The 22893-nt window shown below is 40.3% G+C and overlaps 1 protein-coding gene and 1 long non-coding RNA gene across 2 annotated transcripts in view; one reads left to right on the top strand and one right to left on the bottom strand.

The window, feature by feature from the left end:
- The window catches only part of LOC142869559 (uncharacterized), a 31416-nt gene extending 11252 nt beyond the window's left edge, over nt 1-20164 (top strand). Inside the window, exons 3-4 of the long non-coding RNA XR_012918132.1 lie at nt 19350-19491; nt 20078-20164. This is a non-coding gene — a long non-coding RNA (uncharacterized LOC142869559). The remainder of the gene's footprint in view (nt 1-19349; nt 19492-20077) is intronic.
- Nucleotides 1815-22893, bottom strand: part of AHCYL1 (adenosylhomocysteinase like 1) — a 41865-nt gene continuing 20786 nt past the window's right edge. Inside the window, exons 2-17 of the mRNA XM_012751585.3 lie at nt 17571-17682; nt 14494-14637; nt 13398-13498; nt 12851-12953; nt 10975-11069; nt 10290-10396; nt 9345-9461; nt 9028-9091; nt 8156-8244; nt 7724-7794; nt 7261-7355; nt 7076-7174; nt 6581-6649; nt 6057-6135; nt 4432-4552; nt 1815-3894 (exon numbers count right to left, since the gene is read on the bottom strand). Of these exons, the coding sequence (XP_012607039.1) occupies nt 3888-3894; nt 4432-4552; nt 6057-6135; nt 6581-6649; nt 7076-7174; nt 7261-7355; nt 7724-7794; nt 8156-8244; nt 9028-9091; nt 9345-9461; nt 10290-10396; nt 10975-11069; nt 12851-12953; nt 13398-13498; nt 14494-14637; nt 17571-17682 (1473 nt within the window). The 3' untranslated portion in view covers nt 1815-3887. The remainder of the gene's footprint in view (nt 3895-4431; nt 4553-6056; nt 6136-6580; nt 6650-7075; nt 7175-7260; nt 7356-7723; nt 7795-8155; nt 8245-9027; nt 9092-9344; nt 9462-10289; nt 10397-10974; nt 11070-12850; nt 12954-13397; nt 13499-14493; nt 14638-17570; nt 17683-22893) is intronic.

Here is a 22893-nt window from a genome sequence, read left to right as displayed (position 1 = left end):
GGCAGAGAACTGCCACAGGGGCGTGCCTGGTGGAGCTGTGTGAGTGGGGTAGCCTCTAGACCCTAGAACTGTGGAGCCACCAGTGTGCAACTCCCACCTGTGAGAGCTGCCATGTGAACTGCTGAGCAAAGCCTTTGAGGCTCAACCCCCATCTCAGTGTGTCTGGAAGGTGGGACATAGAGTCAAAGATTGTTCTGGAGCCTTAAGATTTAATGTTTGCTGTGTTGGGTTTTAGCTTTGGTTGGGACCTGAAACTCCTTTCCTATTTCTCCCTGTACATCCTATGTACAATACCATTGTATTTGGGAAGTACATAACTTGATTCCACAGGAACACAGCTGGAGAGCAGTTTGTCTCAGGACCAATTTTATCTTGAGTTTCACTTAGATCTGATTAAGATGAGACTCTGGACTTTACATTTCTGAGTTGGTGCTAGAATCAGTTAAGACTTTGGGGGCTATTGGGAAAAAATGAATGTATTTTGCATATAAGAAGGACATGAATTTTGGAGGCCAGGGGCAGAATACTATGTCCTGCAAAATTTACCAGTAGAAACTTAATTGCCAATGTGATAGTATTAAGAGGTAGGTCCTTTAGGAGACGATTAAGTCCTAAGGGCAGGGCCCTCATAAATGGGATGAATACCCTTATAAAAGGGCTGGAGGGAACTAGCTAGGCCCTTTTTGTCCTTCCACCTTCTATCATGTGAGGACACAGTACAAAGTACACAGAGCTGCCCTCTCCAGACGCTGAATCTGCTCACGCCTTGATCTTGGACTTCCCAGTCTCCAGAACTGTGAGAATATAAATTTCTATTCTTTATAAATTACTCAGTCTCAAGATTTTGTTTAGCAGTGGTCCCCAGACGTTTTGGCACCAGGGACTAGTTTCATGGGGACAGGGGGCAGTGTGCAAAGCCACTGGAGGAGGCAGAGCCCAGGTAGTGATGCCAGTGATAGGGAACGGCTGCAAATGCAAATGAAACTTCACTTGCTTGCCCACCTCTGCTATGCAGCCCAGGGGTTGGGGACCGCAGTGTTAGAGCACGAGAAACAGACTAAGACAGACACACTGTTGCTGCAGAAGCATTCTGATGGGGGAAGGCTGAAGCTTGTAAGTTTGGGGGCATTCTTTAGGAATTAGGTATAGGATCTCAGAAGGGGACTATATAAATGAGGAGTCCTGAAGCTTAAGCAGCAAGTCTGCTTCTTAAAGGAAGTTAAGAGTGAAAGTGCCTAGGCCCAATGTTTGGCACAGAGCAGGCATACAAAACTGAAGCTATTACTGGAGAAATCTGCATCCAGCCTCTACATAATAGGTCCGCAGTCCCGGTGCAGTGGCTCACGCCTGTAATCCTAGCACTCTGGGAGGCTGAGGCGGGAGGATCACTCAAGGTCAGGAGTTCGAAACCAGCCTGAGCAAGAGTGAGACCCCGTCTCTACTAAAAATAGAAATTATTTTAAAGAAGGAGAAAAACATAAATAAATAAAATTAAAAAATAGAAATAAATTACTTGGCTAACTAAAAATATATAGAAAAAATTAGCCGGGCTTGGTGGCATATGTTTGTAGTCCCAGCTACTCTGGAGGCTGAGGCAGGAGGATCGCTTGAGCCCAGGAGTTCAAGGTTGCTGTGAGCTAGGCTGACGCCACGGCACTCTATCCTGGGCAACAGAGTATGACTCTGTCTCCAAAATCAACAACAAAAAAAGGTCCTCAACAAATCTCTATTAAATACTACTCACCTATGCCTTGTCTCCCCACTAGGAAACAGGTTATAATGAAGTTTCAACCAAGAATGACACAGACTGACAATAAGGTCTTATCATTTTAATTGACTTTAATGATTATTGCTCATCTGCAAGGATTAATATTGCATTCATTAAAAATCATTCAATACAAAATGAACTTGTTCCTCTCAAGTTGCTCTCCACATGCTCCCTCTGATGCCAGATATTTTTCTACAGTGTCCTTTGTTTACATAGTTTGACAGAGACAGAGCCCTTACCTATCATTCCTATGGACACAGTAATAGATATGGGATCAGGGAGCAGGCCAAAGGGCAGCAGGACCTGGGCCCCTTCCTTCCAACAGAGCTGATGTGATAGATACGCTGTTGGCCAGGTTACCTCCCCTAAGAGATGTGGTATTCTGATTGGCTAAGTGCCCTAGGAAAAAGGGCTTTAACTGTTAGTATCTACAGGGAAGAAAGCATGGTCATACTGGCAAGGAGTAAGAAGAAGGGACTGGGTGGGGAGAAATGGGAGAAGAAAGGGAAAAACGTTTTGGCAAGACAATTGTCCCCTGCTAGGAAACTGCAGGGTGAAAGCTTTCCTTTCTTATATTCCTGTTTTTTAATGCCTGTCTCTCTGATCAGTGGAGAGAGAGAAATGAAAATTTCTAATATCTAGCACTAATATATGACCCAACTTTGAAGGATCACAAGCTAGAACAAGTTGAGGATTTAAAATCCTGGGTAATTATATACTTAAAGCTCATGAGCATAAAGCTCATTTGACCATGCAGAAATGCTGGTAAGCAGGGGGCATGGCATGAGAATACATCTCCCTGATCTTTGAAAGAGCCTCTCTGGGGATTCTTTCAGCATGTGAGCCAGGATGTACGGATTACTTTCTCTACACATAAACTGCCCTTTAAGATCTTAGTTCATAAACTTTTTGTGGCATGTGTCAATCAAAAGTGGTATCACTTCTGTAAAACTAATGTTATATAGGGCCTATAGTCCCAGTCAAATTATATGGAGCTAGATTTCTCTTACCCTGACCCAATTTATCATTCTTCTTCCCATCCACATCTACTTTCCTTTAAATATTTTAGGTTGCAGAAGCACAGCTGGCCAGAAGTTTACTCTTAAAGGATAAATCCTAAAGATAGAGCTCAGTGCTTTATACTGAGTAATGGCTTAAGAAATTTGCCTTCAGCAAAAGCTGTATGGGTCAGAGCTGATAGAATTTGCTGTTATGGCTCCAGTTCACTGATGCTATAAACTATGGGCTAGAAACACAGGGTCTTTAATTAGAGTTTGAGACTTTCATTTCACTAGACTCAACTTGGCAACCTTAGCTCCAAAGGTTCAAAAGAGAAATTGATAACAACTAGCCACCCAAGCAGTCCCTCAATGTTAACATTAAAAATTTTTCCTTTTTTCTATTTTTTTTTTTTTTTTGTACAACAGAAATAATGCTAAGGGACAAAATTCAACTTAGAGTGCAGTCAAGTTAAAAACTAGAAAATATGAGAGTCTGGTGGGAGTGGTGGAAGGACTATACTATAAATCCAAGTGGGCCTCCTGGATCTTTATGAGCAACACTCACTAGTACACATCTCTGAACCAGACATACCACCTTACACAGGAAACAGGGCTTGGAACTTCTAAGGGAAATTAACATGCACCACCTACATCTAACCTACCTGGCTGGTAGGTACCATCCCTGCTCCTCTGAAGAAGTGAAAGAGCACTGATTTCAGCAGATTTCAGCAGCTAAGAAATGGGCTCTTTTAAGGCAATTTAGACATTGCAGATTGTTCCACATAGAAGGTACCTTAGCATTTCCTGTTAATAAGGTACCTCAATTAAGACTAAAGTCCCCAGAAATGGTAAAGAAAGAATCACCTTTCTGGGCTGGGAGTAAAATCCTTCTTTAGTGACTAGGGTGAGAAACCTTGAATCTCAGTTTCATCTAAAGAGCCATGAAGCAAGTTCTTGTGTGGTCTGCAGAACTTGGATAATGAGATGAAAAAACAAGAATGAAATTATAGAAAAAAAATCAAGAGGAAAGGAATAAGAAGAAAATAAAAGTTATCTTAAAAAATATTTCTTTTAGAGTTGTGTGGTTCATGTGGACTGGTCCTTGGTAATATGGTCCATTAGTATCTGTAAAGAAAGAGATTGACTGGTTAGCACTTACATCTTCCATATGAGAGTTCTAAGAGAAGAATCAGAAAGAGAGCACCCTCTCCAGAGTCCCTCCCTGGCCCAGGCTGGGGATTCCTGCAGTCATTCCTCAGGCCAGGGAATCATTCTTCCCTGCTCTTCCACAGGGTTTCTGACAATACCATTTCTGGTGTTACTTCCTGCTCCCTGATAATAAAAGTCAGTGGTTTTCAACCCTGACTATACATTAGACTAATTGGGGGAGTTTTTATAAAATAATTTTGCTTGGTCCCGTCCCAGACCAAGTGTATCAGAATCTCTGGAGATGAGGCCCAAGCTCCAAAATTTCAGAAAACTCTAACTTCTTTATATCTACCACTAAATAAACAATTTCTCTGCCTACCCTGTTAATTTGGAGCAGAGTTCTTGTACTTTTCAAAATCAGGTCTAGCATATGGTCTTTATTTTAGAAAGCTGGCTAGACTGCTTGGTTTAATACTGGGGAAAAGAGCTTTTCACTTGCTTCCCCCAAGTTACCTGTAATAATTGGGTTTGAATGGCCCATTTTTGTTGAGTCCCAGATATTTTGCTTGGTCATCTGTCAGCTCTGTCAGGTGGGCATCAAATGATGGCAGGTGCAAGCTGGCGACGTACTCATCTAGGAAGAGCAAAATGGGAGAGGAGCAAACTCCTTTTCAAATATGCCTCTCAGGGTGTAATCTCCCCCTATTTTCATTTGAAGCTTTTTAAGAAAGAGGACAAGGGATGGAATGACTTTGAAGGAATCCACAACTTGAAATACTGCCTTAATAATAATAATAATAATAAAAGATCTTCAGGCCAGGCGCAGTGGTTCACTTGTGTAATCCTAGCACTCCGGGAGGCCAAGGCAGGAGGATTGCTTGAGTTCAGGAGTTCGAGACCAGCCTGAGCAAGATTAATACCCTGTCTCTACTAAAAATAGAAAGAAATTAGCTGGACAACTAAAAATATATAAAAAAAAAATTAGTTGGGCATGGTGGCACATGCCTATCGTCCCAGCTACTTGGGAGGCAAGGCAAAGGACTGCTTTAAGCCCAGAAGTTTGAGGTTGCTGTGAACTAGGCTGACATCATGGCATTCTAGCCTGGGCAACAGAGCAAGACTTTGTCTCCAAAAAAAACAAACAAACTTCAAAGCTGCCTTTAGGACAGGGTACTTCTCTCAATACATCCTAAGTGTGTTTGGAAAGCCACTTAGCAGGGTGACAAAAGGGGGTGGAGTTATAGTTCCGTATGCTCCTCTGGCAAAGCTTTTGGCTTCACCTCAGTGGCCAACATGTCACATACGATTCCCACCTTCCTGCAGCAACCCCCCTAACTGGATTAAATTATAATCAAGTTAGGAATCAAAATGGACACCAGTAAGCTCAAAAGATCCTTGTGTCATTAACACTTATGTAGGATAAGATCCATAAAGGCCTCAAATCTTAGAATCATGGACTTCTAAGTTGGCACAAATTTGTCTGTTTTCCATAGATAATATTCCATAAATAAGCTTCCCTGACTTTTATGATTATGAATTTTTAAAAAAAACCAATCTGAGATAAGCTATTGGAGGGGACAAGAAGTTTTTTAGCTTTAAGAGGTCAAGAATTTGGGCTGGCCAAGGATAGATGGGAGGTGAGTACCACTGTGTAGAAAGGTAAGGGACTAGAGATGATGTATTATGTCATATGAACACAGAATAGGTTGTCCTGTAGCATGACAGGAGGTTAAGTAGGGGGTAATTTACATATCTACGTAGAGAATGGACAATAAATGTATATGTTTCTGTTTCTCTCATTTTGGTCCAAGGCTATAGTCAGTTGTGCTGGGAAATTTACTGAATTTCACAAGCCTGTTTAGAATAAGAGCATCTGTTCTAAACCACTGTGGTAAGCACTGTTATTCTATAGCTGTAATTCTTACTACAATTCTGCAATGTATATAGTATTATTCTTACTTTACTAATCAAGAAACTGAACCTCATAGAGATTAAAACTTGTACTGAGGTCAAATAACCAATAAGCACTAAAATAGGAATTAGTACTTTGACTCTAAATCCAATGCTCTTCATGATAAGTCATTTTACCAAACCATCCAGCTGGGGATCAACATAGGTTTCCACTGTTTTTCACTCACCCATTTTCTTAGGAAGCAAGTATACATCCTGTTTGTATCGTCCATCAGGTGCATTATAGAGTTCTATCAGTGCCAAAGCCTAAGGTGAGAAAAGAGGGCCAGGAAACACAAAAACAGTTCTTAGGGACATAAAAATAAAACTAGGTTTAACAGGGTTTTGTGTAAGTACTATAGTGATCTACCATAGTGACAGCACCTAGGACTTTGCCTGTAACACAGGCCAGCACACACCACAAGAGGATTTGTTGGTGTTTTTGTTCAGTTCCTGACAAAAGAACAAACTAAATACAACCAAGCTGGAACACTATATTCTCAATTAAAACAGCCAAGACAAAGAGACACAAACACTGACTAGTGACTCTTTTCTATACTTGAAAAGAGCCTAACTAAGTCTTAACAATTTATTACATGAAAAAAGAACAGGTTGATAAGAACACAGCATGGCTGACCTATTCATTGGAACTCTGATCTATATCCAGTTCCACAATTCACAGTGTAGGGCAAACAGGTGTTTTGTCACATACCTGTGTTGTAGCTGTGATGGACAGAACAAAGGTGGGAACTGTGGAGCAGCTCAAATTGAGCAGACGACCCTGGAAAGGCAAGAGAAAACCTTGGGATGAGCTATTATCCCTTTGTCTCAGATTCCAAGTCAAACCAATGCAGGAAAGGACTTTATACCCCTAAACTCAGTTGGAAGAGTCTATACCTCTAGACTCAGTTGGAAGAGAAAGAATTACAGTTGCAAATCAGGACCCTAGGTTTTATCCATCCAAATCCATCTGAGTTTGGAAGGTTGAATAATCAGTTGTGGTCAGGAAGTAGTATGTTATTTAATCACATGTAAATTTTTTTTTTTGAGTGATTCTGTTTTAAGGATCAGACCATTTGAGAAATATACCTCTATTCAAAGATAGAATCAGGGAAACACAGGCCCAGTATTTTTTCTCTACCACCCTTCCCTGACATGGATCCAACTACACTGCTTGAGCTGCTCTGCCAGAGTCCTGTGTGTGTACCTCTGCCAGGAGGACAACGCGTTTGCCATCTGGCCAGATGACATGGTCCACCTGAGAACGTACTCGCTCCCACGTCAGCTCCGGAGTGCGGAGGCTGGTCTAAAAGGAAGAAGGCACAGTTGACCACGGTGGCTATGATGGAAGGTAGAGCAGAAACGCCTAGCAATACGTGAGAGAAGCCTTACCACATCGATTTCTGTGTTGGAGTGGCCCATATTGCATACAATACAACTGTTTTTCATGCGGTCCAAGTGCTCTCGTGTCACTACATTCTTATTTCCTAAAAGTAAAGATGAGTGGCTGAAGAAAAAAATGCCAGAAACAAAGGTACTGACCAGCTTTCAGTTGGAACATGGGAGAGAGGAGGTTTGCTGGCATTAAAGAACACATATACATTGCGAGAAAATCAGTGCATAATAGCTCCTTACGCTCCGTTATCTGGTTATAAGACCAAGAAATATACAAAAGTCACCACGGAAAAAGGTTCTCTCCTCTGAAAAACATGTCAAGGTTTTGATAGCTTACTTAAGTTCTGAGACCTTTATACTGAGCACGGGTCTGTCTTACTTTCTGTGAAAGTCAGTCTATTTTCAAGATTTAACCTCAGAATTAACACTCCTCCACGCACACCAAAGCGTTGATACTTACCTGTGCAAGTTATTACAACATCAACTTGCCGGATGACTTCGTTTAGCTTTACCACCCTGAACCCATCCATGCTGGAAGAAAAGAAAAGAACATTATGAGTAAAAGCAAGGAGACAGTGCAGGGGAAGCTGGCCACAAAATGAGACAAGACCCCCTTCTAAAGTCAGAGCCGGTGCCACCTCACAGGGATGGAAAGTGATAAGCTGTGCTAAACTATATACACTGGCCTCCTCAGAATCCCCAAGGCTCCATTCAGGAAGGGAAAGTGAAAGAGGCTCCAGAAGAGCCCCAGGGTTACACTGAGGTTGACAGAGCATTTCTAACCTTCTCTTCCTCTGGGAGATTTCTGCAAAAATGATTAATATAATAAATCAAGAACTCTCAGAAACATAAAGTACCTGAAGTGAATCTAATATCATCACACTGTTCTTACCAGGCCTGCAGAGCACAAATAGGGTCAATTTCTGTGATGTAGACAATTGCTCCAAGGGCCTTGAGAGCAGCACAGCAGCCCTTTCCTACCTGCAGTACATAAGAAAGGTCAGGTTGTCAGGTTCATTAAGGCATGGATATTGGGATAAGCAGGTTCTTTGGGAGACAGGAATTAACCTTCATGAAATCACCAACCATCTAGTGAGCACCTGCAGGGATGCCCTGACCATGAGCAGAGCAGAAATAGTCCCAGATTATGTTGTGAAACTCAGAGAGGTAATTTAGCCGACATGTCATAGCAAGGGCTGGGACTTTGGATAAAAATGTTATCATTAGGGAAACAAGACCTGGCAAGAGCAACTTGCTCTCAGTAACCTCTAATTTCTTATTCCAGAAAAACCCATTAACTCTCACTTGAGATGCATCTACTCAAGGACAGCCTATCAGCTGAGAAACTTCTGTGGGTATTGTTGAAGACAATAAAATCTCCTGTAAGCTACTCTAGTTTAGAGACACTCAATTATATGCCACTTCAGATTCTACCCTTCATTCTACTATAAGTCACCTGTGGGGCTAAAATGCTACATATTCACTTAAAATAAGTCTCATTAAAGGTTATTATTATAATTAGGGGTAAATGATGCTGAAATTCCATTCCATAAAACAAACTAGTAAAACCTGAAAACTCAATTCACTCTAAATGTCTCTATTCATAAATCAGAATAAAGACTTTTGCTATTGTTTTGAGATACATTATCTAAAAAAATTTTAAACCCCGCATGAGTGACTCTAGACTCACAGCACAAGCCTCCTTCATGCAATATTTCTAAGAAGTCTATGAAAAGAAAGAGACACTCAGGCCCAGCTATTTACCTCACCATAGCCACACACCACCACTTGTTTCCCACCAAACATCACATCTGTGGTCCTCTTCAGGCTGTGGAAACAGACAAGGGCTGAACTCAAACATTATTAGCTCAAACTTAGGCCCCCTGCACAAAGTTAAAAGTGTGGGGCAATGCCCATAGGAACTTTGTTTGGAAGTTGGCTCAATGTGAACTGACCCCTCTAACAAAAGTTTTAAAGTCAAAGGAAGACCAGGGGACAAGACTGGAGCGATATCAGACTTACACTGTAACCCAACCCAAATCTACCCCCTTCAAATTGGAATATATATACTTTCAACCTACCCATCCAAAATGGATTCTCGGCAGCAGTACAAGTTATCAAACTTCTGTTTGGTAACAGAATCATTGACGTTCATGGCAGGAACACAGAGCTTCCCAGCTTTGGAGAGCTGATATAGCCTAAAGGGAGAAAGAGGCCACAAAAACAAAAAACAAGTTAGCTGGTAAAACATAATACATGGCATAATCTGCCTAAGTCTCACGTTCCATGCTGCCCTCCCCAGTCTTATTTATTGCCCAAAGATATTAGTAAACATTATTTCCTTGTCATTCCTCCTCATTTCTTTTCATGTTTTTCTCCCCCCACCTTTTTTTTGGAAGAAAAAAAAACCTTTCAATTGAAGAAATTTACTTCTTTTCCATAGAGGGGATGTTATTTTCTTAGACCAGCATTTCTCAATCTTTAAAAACCCATGCCTACTTCTGATAAACAAAGATTATTAATGGTTCTGATATGGTTCCCTGTGTGTGTAAGTGCACGTGTGTAAGTAAATAACCATATGCAATGTGCCCCCAATTGAGAAACACTCTTTTAGATATCTTTTAGGTATTTCAACAAGTCAAGAATATTTTGCCCAGTTTTACTTTTGTAGTGTGTATAATGTGTAGTTTTACAGTAAAATTGTTTTCATATTTCAAATATAAAATTATAATACAATATTGAATACAGTTTTTCAAGATATACTCACTTCCTACCCCTCATACCCAAACACTAGTTGAGAAACATTCAGTGGAGTAAATGGGAGAGAAAAATGCGTGAACTAGAACCTGAAACAATTTCCTTCTAGGGTCTTGACTTTCAAAAGTAAAAATGCAAAAGTTTTATTTAATGAAGATACTCCCATTTAGTTTTACTACAAGTCTGAAACACAGCCCTAAAGCCTAATAGAGACCAGAAGAATTTGCTGAGGCAAGGACACAAGGGGCAGCTACTCCAGAATCTGTTACCTGTGAACACCAGTCACGCTCTCTTCCACAATGCCTCGGATCTTCTTAAACACGTTTGGATACTTCTTATAAACCCAGTGGGTTAAGTCTCCCCCATCATCCAGGATCTATAGAACAGCCAGAAGACTTCTATGGGCATTCAGGCTGCTAGAGCTGGGGGGAACTTTGAACCCACTTTCTGCACTAGTAAGAGAGCCCTATATGTTTTGGAAGAGCACTCCTTGGAGCTCCTTAGAGCAGGTTTAGACAGTGGAAATACAGTCAAGTTTGTTGGTGTAAAATGATTAAAAGGATTCCTATGTTTGTTCTAGACTACAGTGAAGAGTATTAGGCTAATCACAGACTCATTTTCAGTTTAGAGTCTTGAAATATACAGCCCCTTTGAATGAAAAAGGAGAGCTGGGGCAAGAAGGAAAGAAACCAGAATCCTATTCCAAAAAGTATGACAATTTCCTTCTACTTTGTTCTGCTGTGTTTGAGCCACATGTGTTTGGCTAGTCTTACTCTTCCCCCACCTTTCCATTCAGTACTCAGACTCATTCTGAATAGGTATCAAGCTAAACACTTTAGCAACATAATCAGTGCATAAGACCAAACATCCAAAACATATTTAGGGAACCATGCTTTGAGGGAAAAAAAGGAAATAAATCTATTATCAAAGTGTAAGATGGATATGCATTATTACCATGTTGGCCTGCCACCCATCCATGTTCACACAGCGGTCAATACACCACCAGAAGTCATCTTCTGACTCGCCCTTCCAAGCAAACACTGCAACTCCTGTAGAGACAGAAATAAGTCAGCTGATTATTCCTTTCAGTAATGTACTATACTGATATCACTTTCTGAGATTCATATGAAGAGAAAAAGGTAAAGGAAACTATCCCAGGAAAGAAAAAACTTAAGAAACGTAAAAATACACTTATATAGCTCATAGTACTTTAAGAAATTATTTTGGTTAAGAAATTAAGATATTTTTATTTTTTAAGTATTTTGGGGCCATAGTAGCTCATTCCTGTAATCCTAGCACTTTGGGCGGCTGAGGCTGGAGGATTACTGGAGGTTAGGAGCTTGAGACCAGCCTGAGCAACATAGCAAGACCTGTCTCTACTAAATAAAAAAAAAAGTCAGGTATGGTGGCACACACTGGTAGTCCCACTACTCAGGAGGCTGAGGCAGGAGGATTGCTTGAACCCAGAAGTTTGAGGTTGCTGTGAGCTATGATGACACCACTGCACTCTAGCCTGGGAGACAGAGCAAGACCCTCCAAAAAAAAGTATTTTGGAGCCGTACAATGTTATTCTCCGTGGGCCACTTTTATACTTAGAACTCTATCCTAAGGAGATAAAATGAAATGAGAATCAACATAAAATTATTCACTGGAGCATCATTTATATATATAAACATCTTGAAATAACCTCAATGTTCAAATTAGGAAAACAGTGAAGTAAAATCACATAACTACATGAATAAGTATTAAAAATGATGCTGTCAAAGTTTTCAGTGACATTGAAAACTACTTCTGAAAATGTTATATTTAGATTATGAAACTGTATACATATTAAGAGTTATTTCATCACTGTAAAGCAGATAGAAAAAAGGGAAAAAATTTGTCAAATACTATCTCTGTATAGTGGTGGGATTGTGGATTTATGGGAGAACTTTCTAAATTTTTTGCAATAAACACTTCTCAAAAAAGAATAAACAAACAAACAAAAAAACCCCAAAGTACTATAAAGTTGCTTTTTGAGAATCCTGGGAAGATGGGAGGTCCTCAAACAAATTTCATGGTGATTTTTTCCTGAACATATTAACAATAAAAATGATGTGTAGGCCAGGCACAAGGGCTCACACCTGTAAGCCACTCACCCTGGGAGGCCAAAGCGGGAGGATCGCTTGAGCTTAGGAGCTCGAGACCAGCCTGAGCAAGAGCAAGACCCCATCTCTACTAAATATAGAAAAATTAGCCAGCCGTGGTGGCACATGCCTGTAGAACCAGCTACTTGGGAGGCTGAGGCAGGAGGATCACTTGAGCCCAGGACTTTGAGGTTGCAGTGAGCTATGATGATACCACAGCACTCTACCCAAGGCAAAAAAAAAAACCCCAAATTATGTTTAGTAAAACTCACCAGTAGCCCATATACTTTCAATGCCATATTGAATGCCAGAATAATAAATTATTTAAGGAACCATCAATTTAAAAGGCTTACTTATATTCTCTCTCAAAATTGATGAGACTTTTGGTGAAAAGAGGCCAGCTGAGCTCACACTTAAATAGATTATATAGTTTAATATTCTTCTTTGTTCATTTAACATTAGAATTGGGCATTTTCCCATGTCATTAGATTATTTTCAAAGATCACTTTTAATGGCTACATACTATTCCACTATGGTTGCAGACCTTAATTTTATTATCCATTTTCTTCTTGTTGATGCTCTTATTATCCCTCAAAGTTTACAGCCCCTAGACATACATGACATTGTAAGAACACGTCTGATACATAAAAAATATGTTTAGACAATTATTTTTGGGTAAAGTTGGTGAAAAACATAGAACTTACCAGCCTCAGCCAGTGCTGCAGCCACTTCATTCTGAGTTGAGTAGATGTTGCAAGCAGACCAGCGGCACTGAGCCCCCAAGGCACAGAGGGTCTCAATCAACACCTGTGTGGATGTGTAGGAAGACAGGGTGAGGAAGAGGAAGGCCAACCAGAAGTGGGGAGCAAACCTCAGTAAGAAAACAATACCCATCAACTCTGTAGCAACAGGTGCTACACTGGGAAGTTACAAAAGGGTATATTCTAGTAGGTTGGCACACTGGCATTTAACTATACCCAAAAGATAGGTACCTAAAAGTCTTAATAACATTTTAATAACAATTATATTTTTGTAAATCTAGATCTTCCTAGGTCAGGTTTGCTCAAAGTGAATTTACTTATACAAACAAAAGTAGAAAACACCATCATTGTGTAATGGGGAGATCCCATCTAAAGTCAGCATTTGGAGGTTGGCTAGGTAGAGAAAGAAAAGTGAAAAACCATCACCAAAACATCCTACTTCATTCTTCCCCTTATCAGAAGTCCCTCTCTTTTCTCACAACAAACTCACCGCTGTCTGGGCCGTGATGTGTGTACAGCCCACTATTTTAGCACCAGCCAAAGGCTTCTCCCCCTGAGCACGTTTCCTGAGTGAAATCAGAGCAGACATGTCTGTGAAAGAACAGAGGATTTGAGCTAGGTCTGCACTAGCAGTCTCATCAGTTCCTGCCCCAGCAGCATCTAGGGCCAGTCTGGATCTATTGAGATAGGGTGAGATAAGGCAGAGAAAACTGAGAAACTATAAGCATATTTCCATGATGATCTGGCTGCTTCAACAGCAGTGTAACAGTAGAGTTGTCATATGCCCACCTGGAACTTCAGCTTTATATGCAGAGGACTGAATAGAGAGTGAAGTAAATTCTCAAAATGGTCAAAATGGAGGGTGAATCTCACCATTCACTTGGGAGGAGAGGGAAGTAGTTATGGCATTGGCTAAGGAACTCATATAATCATCAGACCAGGAAGAAAGACTTTACCCTCAGCAGGATCCACTAGCTTCTGGTTTCTCTTCTGTTTTACCCTATTCTGTCAGTCTGTTTGATTTTTCTACTCTCAGTATAAAACATGCCTGCAACTGGAAACAAGAAAAGAGTAAAGAGGACCTTGTTGGGAGTGGGGTCAGGTAGAGAAACCAAGATTAAATTGATTATCAGTCACTTTTACTCTGCTCCAGCAGAGGGTGCTCAGGACCAAACAAGATCCTAGGTCATGGCATCCTTAGCTTAAAACCCTCCCACATCAGCTGCTTCTGGGAAATCTGGGTCTCTGTGACTGGCAGCTAAAGTAAGATCCCACATAACTAATCACCATGTAGGACTTGCTGACTCTGCAGTGTAGATCTTTGAATATGGTATGGGGGTTGGGGGTGGAAAACAGAAACTATTCTGTGAGTAATTACCACATGATGAGAAGAACAAAAAGGGAAAACCTAAGAACAAGAATCCTGAAGCTCAAGCTCCCATACAGAGAGAAGTGTGAATCTAAAATCCAGGATAGTGTCTTTTCCCAGGATACTTTCAAGTTAGCTTTCAGGCCTTAAGTTGTTGTGGATCCTGATGACCAACAAGAGGGTTGATTCTGGTTCTTTACCCACCCCTTTTCTTTACCTTGCTCTGCAATCTCAATCTCTCGGCGTCCAAATTCTGCCTGCTTGATGTTCTTCACACAGAAATTGCTGCTGCCCTTGGAGTTGGTTTGCTGCTTCTCTCGGGGGGAAACCTCATCATCAGAGCTATCTGTGTAGGATGCAGCTGGAGCCAGGAAAAAATGAGGACAGAAAAACCTCAATGGCCCCAACTCCACACAGTATAGTCCCCAAGGGACTTCAATTTAAGTTAAGGGAACACCCTTTTTTTTTTTGAGACAGAGTCTCACTCTGTTGCCCAGGCTGGAGTGCCCTGGCGTCAGCCTAGCTCACAGCACCCTCAAAATCCTAGGCTCAAGAGATCCTCCTGCCTCAGCTTCCCATGTAGCTGGGACTACAGGCATGCGCCACCATACCTGGCTAATTTTTTCTGTATATTTTTACATGTCCAGCTAATTTCTTTCTATTTTTAGTAGAGACGGGGTCTCGCTCTTGCTCAGGCTGGTTTCAAACTCCTGAGCTCAAAGGATCCACCCACCTTGGCCTCCCAGAGTGCTAGGGTTACAGGTGTGAGCACCACGCCCGGCTAAGTGAACACTCTTAATTGGAGCTACCTTTTTTGTCACTCTCAGTTCTACTCCTCTACGGTCTAATGGATGGTATGAATGAAACTGCTGTGGATCTTTCAGTGTTGCAGCGTGTTTGCCCACCCTAACAATATTGTGCCATTAGTGCCTGTGATAAGGGGCCACAGATCCTAATCCTGCACCAACTATAGTGATCCCAGATAATAGAGGCACTTGGTCCCAATCTGGATTGGAACCAGACCTGACAACAATGGAAGAATTAATTTAGGGCAGAGAAGGAATGCTATTTTTACATATCATTGGTTCTCAAATTCAAAGATCTAAAGCATCTATCAGAATCACACGGAAGGTTTGTTAAAACACAGATAGCTAGACTCCATGGCCAAAGTTTCCCATTTGGTAGGTCTCAGGTGGTGCCCAAGAATTCGTACTTCTAACAAGTTCCCAGGTGTTGCTGCTCAGAGGACCATACTTTGAGAACCACTGACACAGATGAAAGGGTAAGATAGTCTTACAAGGGATTTTACAGTAGGTTGTGCTCAGGGAATATAGAGCAGGAAAGAAATGACACAAAAGGCAAGCAGTTCCAGTTGTATTGCCAGTCTTGGGGAAGTCTGTCAAGATAATCAACTTGAAAAGCAGCTTCAGGCCAGGTGTGTTGGCTCACACCTGTGAACCCAGCACTGTGGAAAGCTTGCGGCCAGGAATTTGAGATTAGCTTGGGCAACATAGTGAGAACCCTGGCTCTACAAAAAACTAAATAATTAGCCAGGCATTGGTGGTGCTCGTGCCTGTGGTCCTAGCTACTCGAGAGGCTGAGCCAGGAGGATCACTTGAACCTGGGAGTTGGAGATTGCAGTGAGCTGTGATTGTGCCACTGCACTCTAGCCTGGGTGACAGAGCGAGACCTTGTCTCAAAAATAAAATAAAACAAAAAAACCAACCCCCCCCAGCTTTACATAAAAGCTAAAAAATATCCTTCTGATATGCAAGAGGATATATAACAATCATCATTCCTTAACTCTCAAATCACATTTCTCTCTGAACTTTTCTCATTACTGTTTCTGCCAGTGTACCAGGTCTCTCTCACTGACTTCTATATAAAAGACTTCCTACTGTCCAGCTAACACAAGTACTACTAAAGGTTATAATCCCCACTATGACAATTTAACTCTATCACTAAGCTTTTTAAAAGGTTCTAATAGGTTTCTGTAACATAGCCATCAAGATCTTTGAAGACATCTTTAAAGCCTTTTTTACTCATTCTTTCTTTCTCTTTTAACTCAATTTTTCAAAATTAATTTTTATTCTTTCTTAGTTATAATTAGTCTGCTTGTCACCCACCACCTTTTTTTATCTGCCATTTCAAGAAACCCTTTTCATTTATGATATCCATTACATGTGTGGAGTTTCTTACACACTTATCCCCACAGAGAGCCCATATATTCCTTTATTTCAGTAGTTAACCCTATATACCACCATTTGTTCTTGTCTTCCTGTCTTGTCTATATTGGGTTATCAGTGGCACAAGGCAGAGATAAGTTCCTTTTAAATTGTTTTATACATTCCTTAAACCTTGAGCCCAGTCCTTAATGTTAATAGTATAATGCAAATGATATTCTGGCAAACAACAATGAATGGCTTTTGGTACAAATCTCTTTGGTGACATTAATAGCAGTCTGTGATCTTGGGCGTGCCTTTTAATCTATTAACAATGATTCTTCAGTTAGACAATGAGAGAGTTGTATTATATGCCCCTAATGTTTTCTCCAGTATTTAATTTCTAAGATACATCCTTTTCCACACTAATTTTCTAATACCCTCTTTATAGATGGGAAGAGCATAATTCAAATCAGAAAAAGACTTTACTTATAGAGGGATAAGATAGGGGGGAGAACTAAAAAGAAACAGAATTGGAATCACATCATAGTAGTTTGAATCTTTCCCATTCCATCAGTTAACAGGCAAGGATATTTCAACATAAAGAATTACCTAGTAAATAAAAGGAGCCATAATAACTAATTTTTACTGTTACAATTTAAGCAGCTTTGCGCATAGGGGGAAAAAAGGTAGCAGGGTATAGGTATGTATATATTTTGAGTCTTTCTAGTAAATCAACAGGGTATTATTTATACAAAGAAATAGTGCTTCAAAGTACACTTCTTTTTCAAGGTCAGTTCTGTCAGCCAAAACAACATTGATTCTCTCTCTTTGAAACATGGGTGGATAAATGTGGGAATTGGAACTGGCCCAGTACTACCAACTGGACACTGGCCACAGACCACACACAGAGATGGTCAGGGGAAGAAAGTCTTGAGATGACAAAACTTCCGCAGCTACCAGCCTTCCCTGGCTGGGAACATTCCTATTGCCCAGCCACTGATGAACAGCTCTCAGCATAAAGATGGACATTCTCAACATGAGGTATTATCAGATTCTAGACAAGTAAAGAGCACTAAGTAGTAGATAGGGAAGAGGGATTAGAGAGGACATGAAGTTCATTCACACCTACCTGAACTGTAGCTGTCAGTGGAGGACTGTGAGATGGAGCGAGACAAAGATCTTCGGCCAGTCTTGGTGGGGAATTTGGTGAACTCCTGCATGTCATCAGCAAACTGGATTTGCTATAAAAGGAAGACAAAAAGTTAAAAATTCACAAGGGAATTCTATGAAATATTCCATATTTTAAGGCCATATACTGGCATCCTTAAAAGCCAATGTTATCACATGACTCCTACTATGCCTCCAACTCTCCCACCAGAAATGAGGGAAAGCAGAAGCTACTCTCTGATTTCTCTCAAAATGCCAATTACTGTCTCTTCCCAATTGTTTCAGCTCTATTTGGGGAAAGGGGTGAGGTTAAGACCCAACTTCTTTTAGCATTTATCCAATTTTACAAATCTCTCTCACATTCCACAAAGTTTTCTTCCCTCTTATAACCTTAACACCTTAAACTCTTTACCCTTCCTCCTAACTCTTTCAAAATCTTGTGGTGCTACTGGGTTTTTTGGTTTTTCAGAATATTCTCTAGTAGCACATTCTTATTCTAAAGTTGACAGTCTTGCTTTCTGAAAGAATTATGAAGAGATGCCTAGATGGGCATCAGTTTGCCAATACTGAGAGCCCAATCATAATCTATGCTTCCCAAGCCAATGTAGAACTTCTATACCCATGAAAATTTAAAATACCAGAATATAATGATAAAGAGAAATTGAAAAATCCATATATACTATAGTTAAGTTCTAACTAATTAGGACAACTTTGAAGGAAGGAGAAAATAATGACTTGGTAACTCTGTATTGAAAACTTATTTATTTATTTATTTTTTTTTGAGACAGAGTCTCGCTTGTTGCCCAGGCTAGAGTGAGTGCCGTGGCGTCAGCCTAGCTCACAGCAACCTCAAACTCCTGGGCTCAAGCAATCCTTCTGCCTCAGCCTCCCGAGTAGCTGGGACTACAGGCATGTGCCACCATGCCCAGCTAATTATATATATATATATTAGTTGGCCAATTAATTTCTTTCTATTTATAGTAGAGACGGGGGTCTTGCTCTTGCTCAGGCTGGTTTCGAACTCCTGACCTCGAGCAATCCGCCCGCCTCGGCCTCCCAGAGTGCTAGGATTACAGGCTTGAGCCACCGCACCCGGCCTAAAAACTTCCTTAATTGAAATAAACCAGAACTAGATAATTGTTAGAAGGATATTTGGATAACTAGCTTAAAGAAATAGCAAATAGCTTGCAATTAATATTACTTATAGACAAATTAATGAATATTCTAAAGCATATAAAAACACTTTTATTACATGATTTAAACCTTCCTCCTGAACTCCTGTTTAAACTCTGATAAACACTTTCTTCAAATATAAAGTAAATTTCACCTTCCTGAAATAAGCAAGATTGTTTGAGAATGTGAACTAAGATTCTCCTCTCAATCTAAATCTCAAAAGGTTCCCATGGAGAACCCATTAAGTGAAATCTTCAGCAAGTATCTCTGGAAATGTAAACTATTACAGATTAAAATCTCTGCATAATACTAGCAACATGGTATAGCCCATTTCAAGCCAGGAACAGTAAACTACCCATTAGCTACAGCTGCAAAACCTTCCCCTCCTCTTTCACATGTACCCTTCAGCTAGGGGAGCACTAGCTTGCAGTGTAAGAACAGGCTTAAGTGTGCAGCCTTGGCATGAACAGCTAACATGTACAAATTGAAAACTGAATTAGTAGGACTCCACAGGTAATGAAGCAGTAATCAGGGGAACAAAGGTTTGTATTTTCAACTTTCTATCTAGCATGGTTCACACCAAGAATGAAAGCAGAGAACGGCCATGCAGTAACAGCAGCCATGGATACTACTACTTGTGCAGAAGGCTTGAGAGAAAAAACCTGGGTGTTCCTCCAATTAAAACTCATCCTGGTTCAACATCCAACCAGGCAAGTATTTTTTTCTTTAGGGGCAGAGTCTACAGACAGTTTTATTAAGTCTAAGAACAGTTCCTAGAGGCATGGAAGGGTAAGAGGTACATATCCTGGCATCTAGCCCAGGGTCCTATACATGTAAGAAGGCATTCAAGAAATATCTGTAAAATGAGTGAACCTTTCAAAGTCCTTTCTTGTGTAACATCAAGTCAATAAAGTTTCAAAGATAAGTAAAATACTCAAGCTAAACTACATATATTGTATAAGAACTTGGTCAACAAATAAGTATCTTTGTACATACGTCTAAAGCAACTTTTTTCAGTTTCAGTGCTAAAACTTTAATTTTAAATAGCTCAAACAATCAAAAGAACTGTCTTTAAAAAAATAGTCATTGAGGTGGCCACAGGTCAGCATTTGCCCTTCTACCCTTCTAGATAAGATTTTCCAATGTATGACTTCTTTAGTCAGCAAAGCTAGTTTTACTGAAGAGATTAATCCAGGACCAAGGCAATGACTTCGAACCCAATATGCTGTTATTTTGGTGGTGAAAAAATACCAACAGTTAAGAGACCATCAATGCCTTTTTTTTTTTTTTTTGCAGACAGAGTCTCGCTCTGTTGGCCCAGGTAGAATGCAGTGGCATCATCAAAGCTCACTGCAACCTCAAACTCCTGGGCTCAAGTGATCCTCCTGCCTCAGCCTCTCAAGTAGCTGGGACTACAGGCGTGCACCACAACAACCAGCTAATTTTTCTATGTTTAGTAGAGACAGAATCTTGCTCTTGCTCAGACTGGTCTTGAACTCCTAAGCTCAAGCAATCCTAGCGCCTCAACCTCTATAGAGTACTAGGATTGCAGGCATGAGCTATTGCCTTGGCCCCATCGACACCTTTTAACACTTTCTAGAGGCAGCCCTTCCTCCACCAGGTTCCCTGCTGCTAGCATGGGCAGCCAATTCAGAAGCTGCTCTCCTCTCATGGCTGTTATGATTCTTTCCCCTGTTCATCTTTTTTTTTTTTTTTTTTTCCAAAAAGCTCTGGGCATGTTCCCAGATACCACCTACATGGAGAGTGAGGGTGGGGGAGGGAACTGCAATAACATTTGCAGTTTTTGAGATCAAAAATAGAGAGGTGGCTGTGATAAGACAGAATGTGTTTCTTCAGCAACCTAAGAACTGAATTAATAGTCATAATCTCCTCTTGTATTAATAAAGTTCATCAGTAGCCTAAAGCTTAGCAAAATCTTTCTCATCGAAAAATATTAGACTGTATTACAAGCAGCTTACTAATTAGTACAGTGCACCTACCACCCCATCTCTCAAATAATGAGTATGGTCCATATTTGAAGTGGGCAGAATGTTAAGTCATAAACATGGATGGGTGGTTGGCTGTTTTTGCAGCTCTTTGATATTCTCTCTGCTTATAACGTGGCCCAGAAATACAAAGATTGTGTGATAACCTGGTCTTCTCTTCCACCCCAAACTACATGCTGAAGAGAACCTCTACCACAACTGCTACTGTGGAATACTCCTACTCTGCCAGTTTCCTCTAGGCCTGCTAGCTCTACTGGTTGTCTTCACAGATAGTAGCTTGTTTTCCACTTGGTGAAGTACCTCCTGGAGTGTTGTTCCCTTTGTTCATTGTAAATAAAGACACTGCTGCCAAAAGTAACTTTCAAGTCACAAGTTTTCTCTCCAGTGAAACCAAATTTCAGTAACTGCCTTCTGATTGGGTTGAACTCACTGCATTTAAGCCAAATATGGTAATCTGGGCAAAAAGAAAATCAAAAGTTGACTGCAGGTTGCTCTGTTTATATTAATTCCTATCATCATGATTTCTTCCAATAATTATGTATTAATTGGTATGCTTTCATGTTTCTTCAAATCTAGATCTACAAGGAATACTAAGCTTAAATAAAATATAGGACTGGGAAGGGGGTGGGGGTAAAGGAAATAAGATGGTTAAAGTCCAAAAAGTATCTTAAAGTAAAAAAGTCTTATGTTAAAAAACTATTTTGTGCTTGAGTCCTCACCATCCATAAACAGCCTTACCCATAACTGAACAAGCAAAACAGTGTTCCATTCTTGAACTAATAGCACATCTGAGAAAGGCTAGAAGGTCAGATTGACCCATTCTTCAAATAGCACACCCAAATACAGAAGTCTACTTGCTGTGTCTTAAAAACCCAATTAATTATCAGGCCAGTCGAATGTGCTATTTTAAAGCACCTCTTCAAATAGCTTAGCAGGTACCATGGTTGACTTTCTTCCATGTGATGTAAGGATGGCAAAGAAAAGCTCTGCTGAACAAAATAACTTGGGGTATAGCATATCCACCAACTAGTGTTAAGTCTGGTGACAGAGTAAGCTGAAAGAACTGTTATACATAACTTACCAAGAAACAGGGATCACAGGAAATTCGAAAAAGTTATAGGACTCAAAAGAAGAAAAATTGTCATATGCTACTCATTTACTTGATCCTAATTGATATTTTTTACCTTTAGAGGCTGAGCTGACTTCCACAAACACATGTCCTATGTACTCAGATGTTAAATAGCTCAAGTTGCACTCCTTCCCAGGTCCCACCAATTTTGTCTTCTAGCTCCTGAATCAGAGAGAATTAAAAGCCACCAGAATTCCACTATGACACTCTAGCCAAGGGATGGTGATGAGGGTAATATCCATGGTGTGTTTACATGTTTTTAGTCAATACAATCGGCAGGCACCAAGACCCCAGTGCTATTCCAGGGAAGTTCGATGCAAGGAAATATGATCCCTTAAAATCTGTAGATGTGTTTTGACCCACAGTGTAATGATAATGCAAATGGCTCTGCCAATGGAATTTCACTGCTCCTTCAGGAACATGCTAGATATTATAGTCTTCACCGTCTTATCTGGATATTGTTTACTATAGACCTCCAAAAATCAGAGGTTAGGCTAGACATCTTATTAAATTTGTTATTTAACATATTGATCTAACAGCTTTTAATTTCCTGAGAAAGATTTCCTACTAAGGGTAAAGAACTAGACTCGAAGGCAAACACCAATTATTAGGAAAACAAATTATTAAGAAAACATACCTTAGAGGAAGCAGAGGGATCAATGTTTCTCACGGCTGAGGAATATATGAAGGGCTAGCATCACTCTTCTGGTACACTACTTATTTTCTGGGACATTCCTAACTTTATATATTCTGTCCCATTATCTCCTCTAGCATACTGTGTGTAGAGATTTTTCTTGTTAGAAATTGTGGGCAGCACATTTCTTAGCTAGCACTTAATAACTGAGCAAAAAAGTGACTAAAAGAAGCTAGAAATTTTAACAAGGTCAATGACTTAAGCAGTGTGCTAGAACACTTTCCAAGATTCTTTCATCTTTTCTAACCCCTCTTTCACACATCTTCTGGCTAATTTATTCTTT

The sequence above is a fragment of the Microcebus murinus genome, chromosome 2 (genome assembly GCF_040939455.1).
Source record: "Microcebus murinus isolate Inina chromosome 2, M.murinus_Inina_mat1.0, whole genome shotgun sequence".
Taxonomy (NCBI): Eukaryota; Metazoa; Chordata; class Mammalia; order Primates; family Cheirogaleidae; genus Microcebus; species Microcebus murinus.
This window is presented reverse-complemented; position numbering and strand designations above follow the sequence as displayed.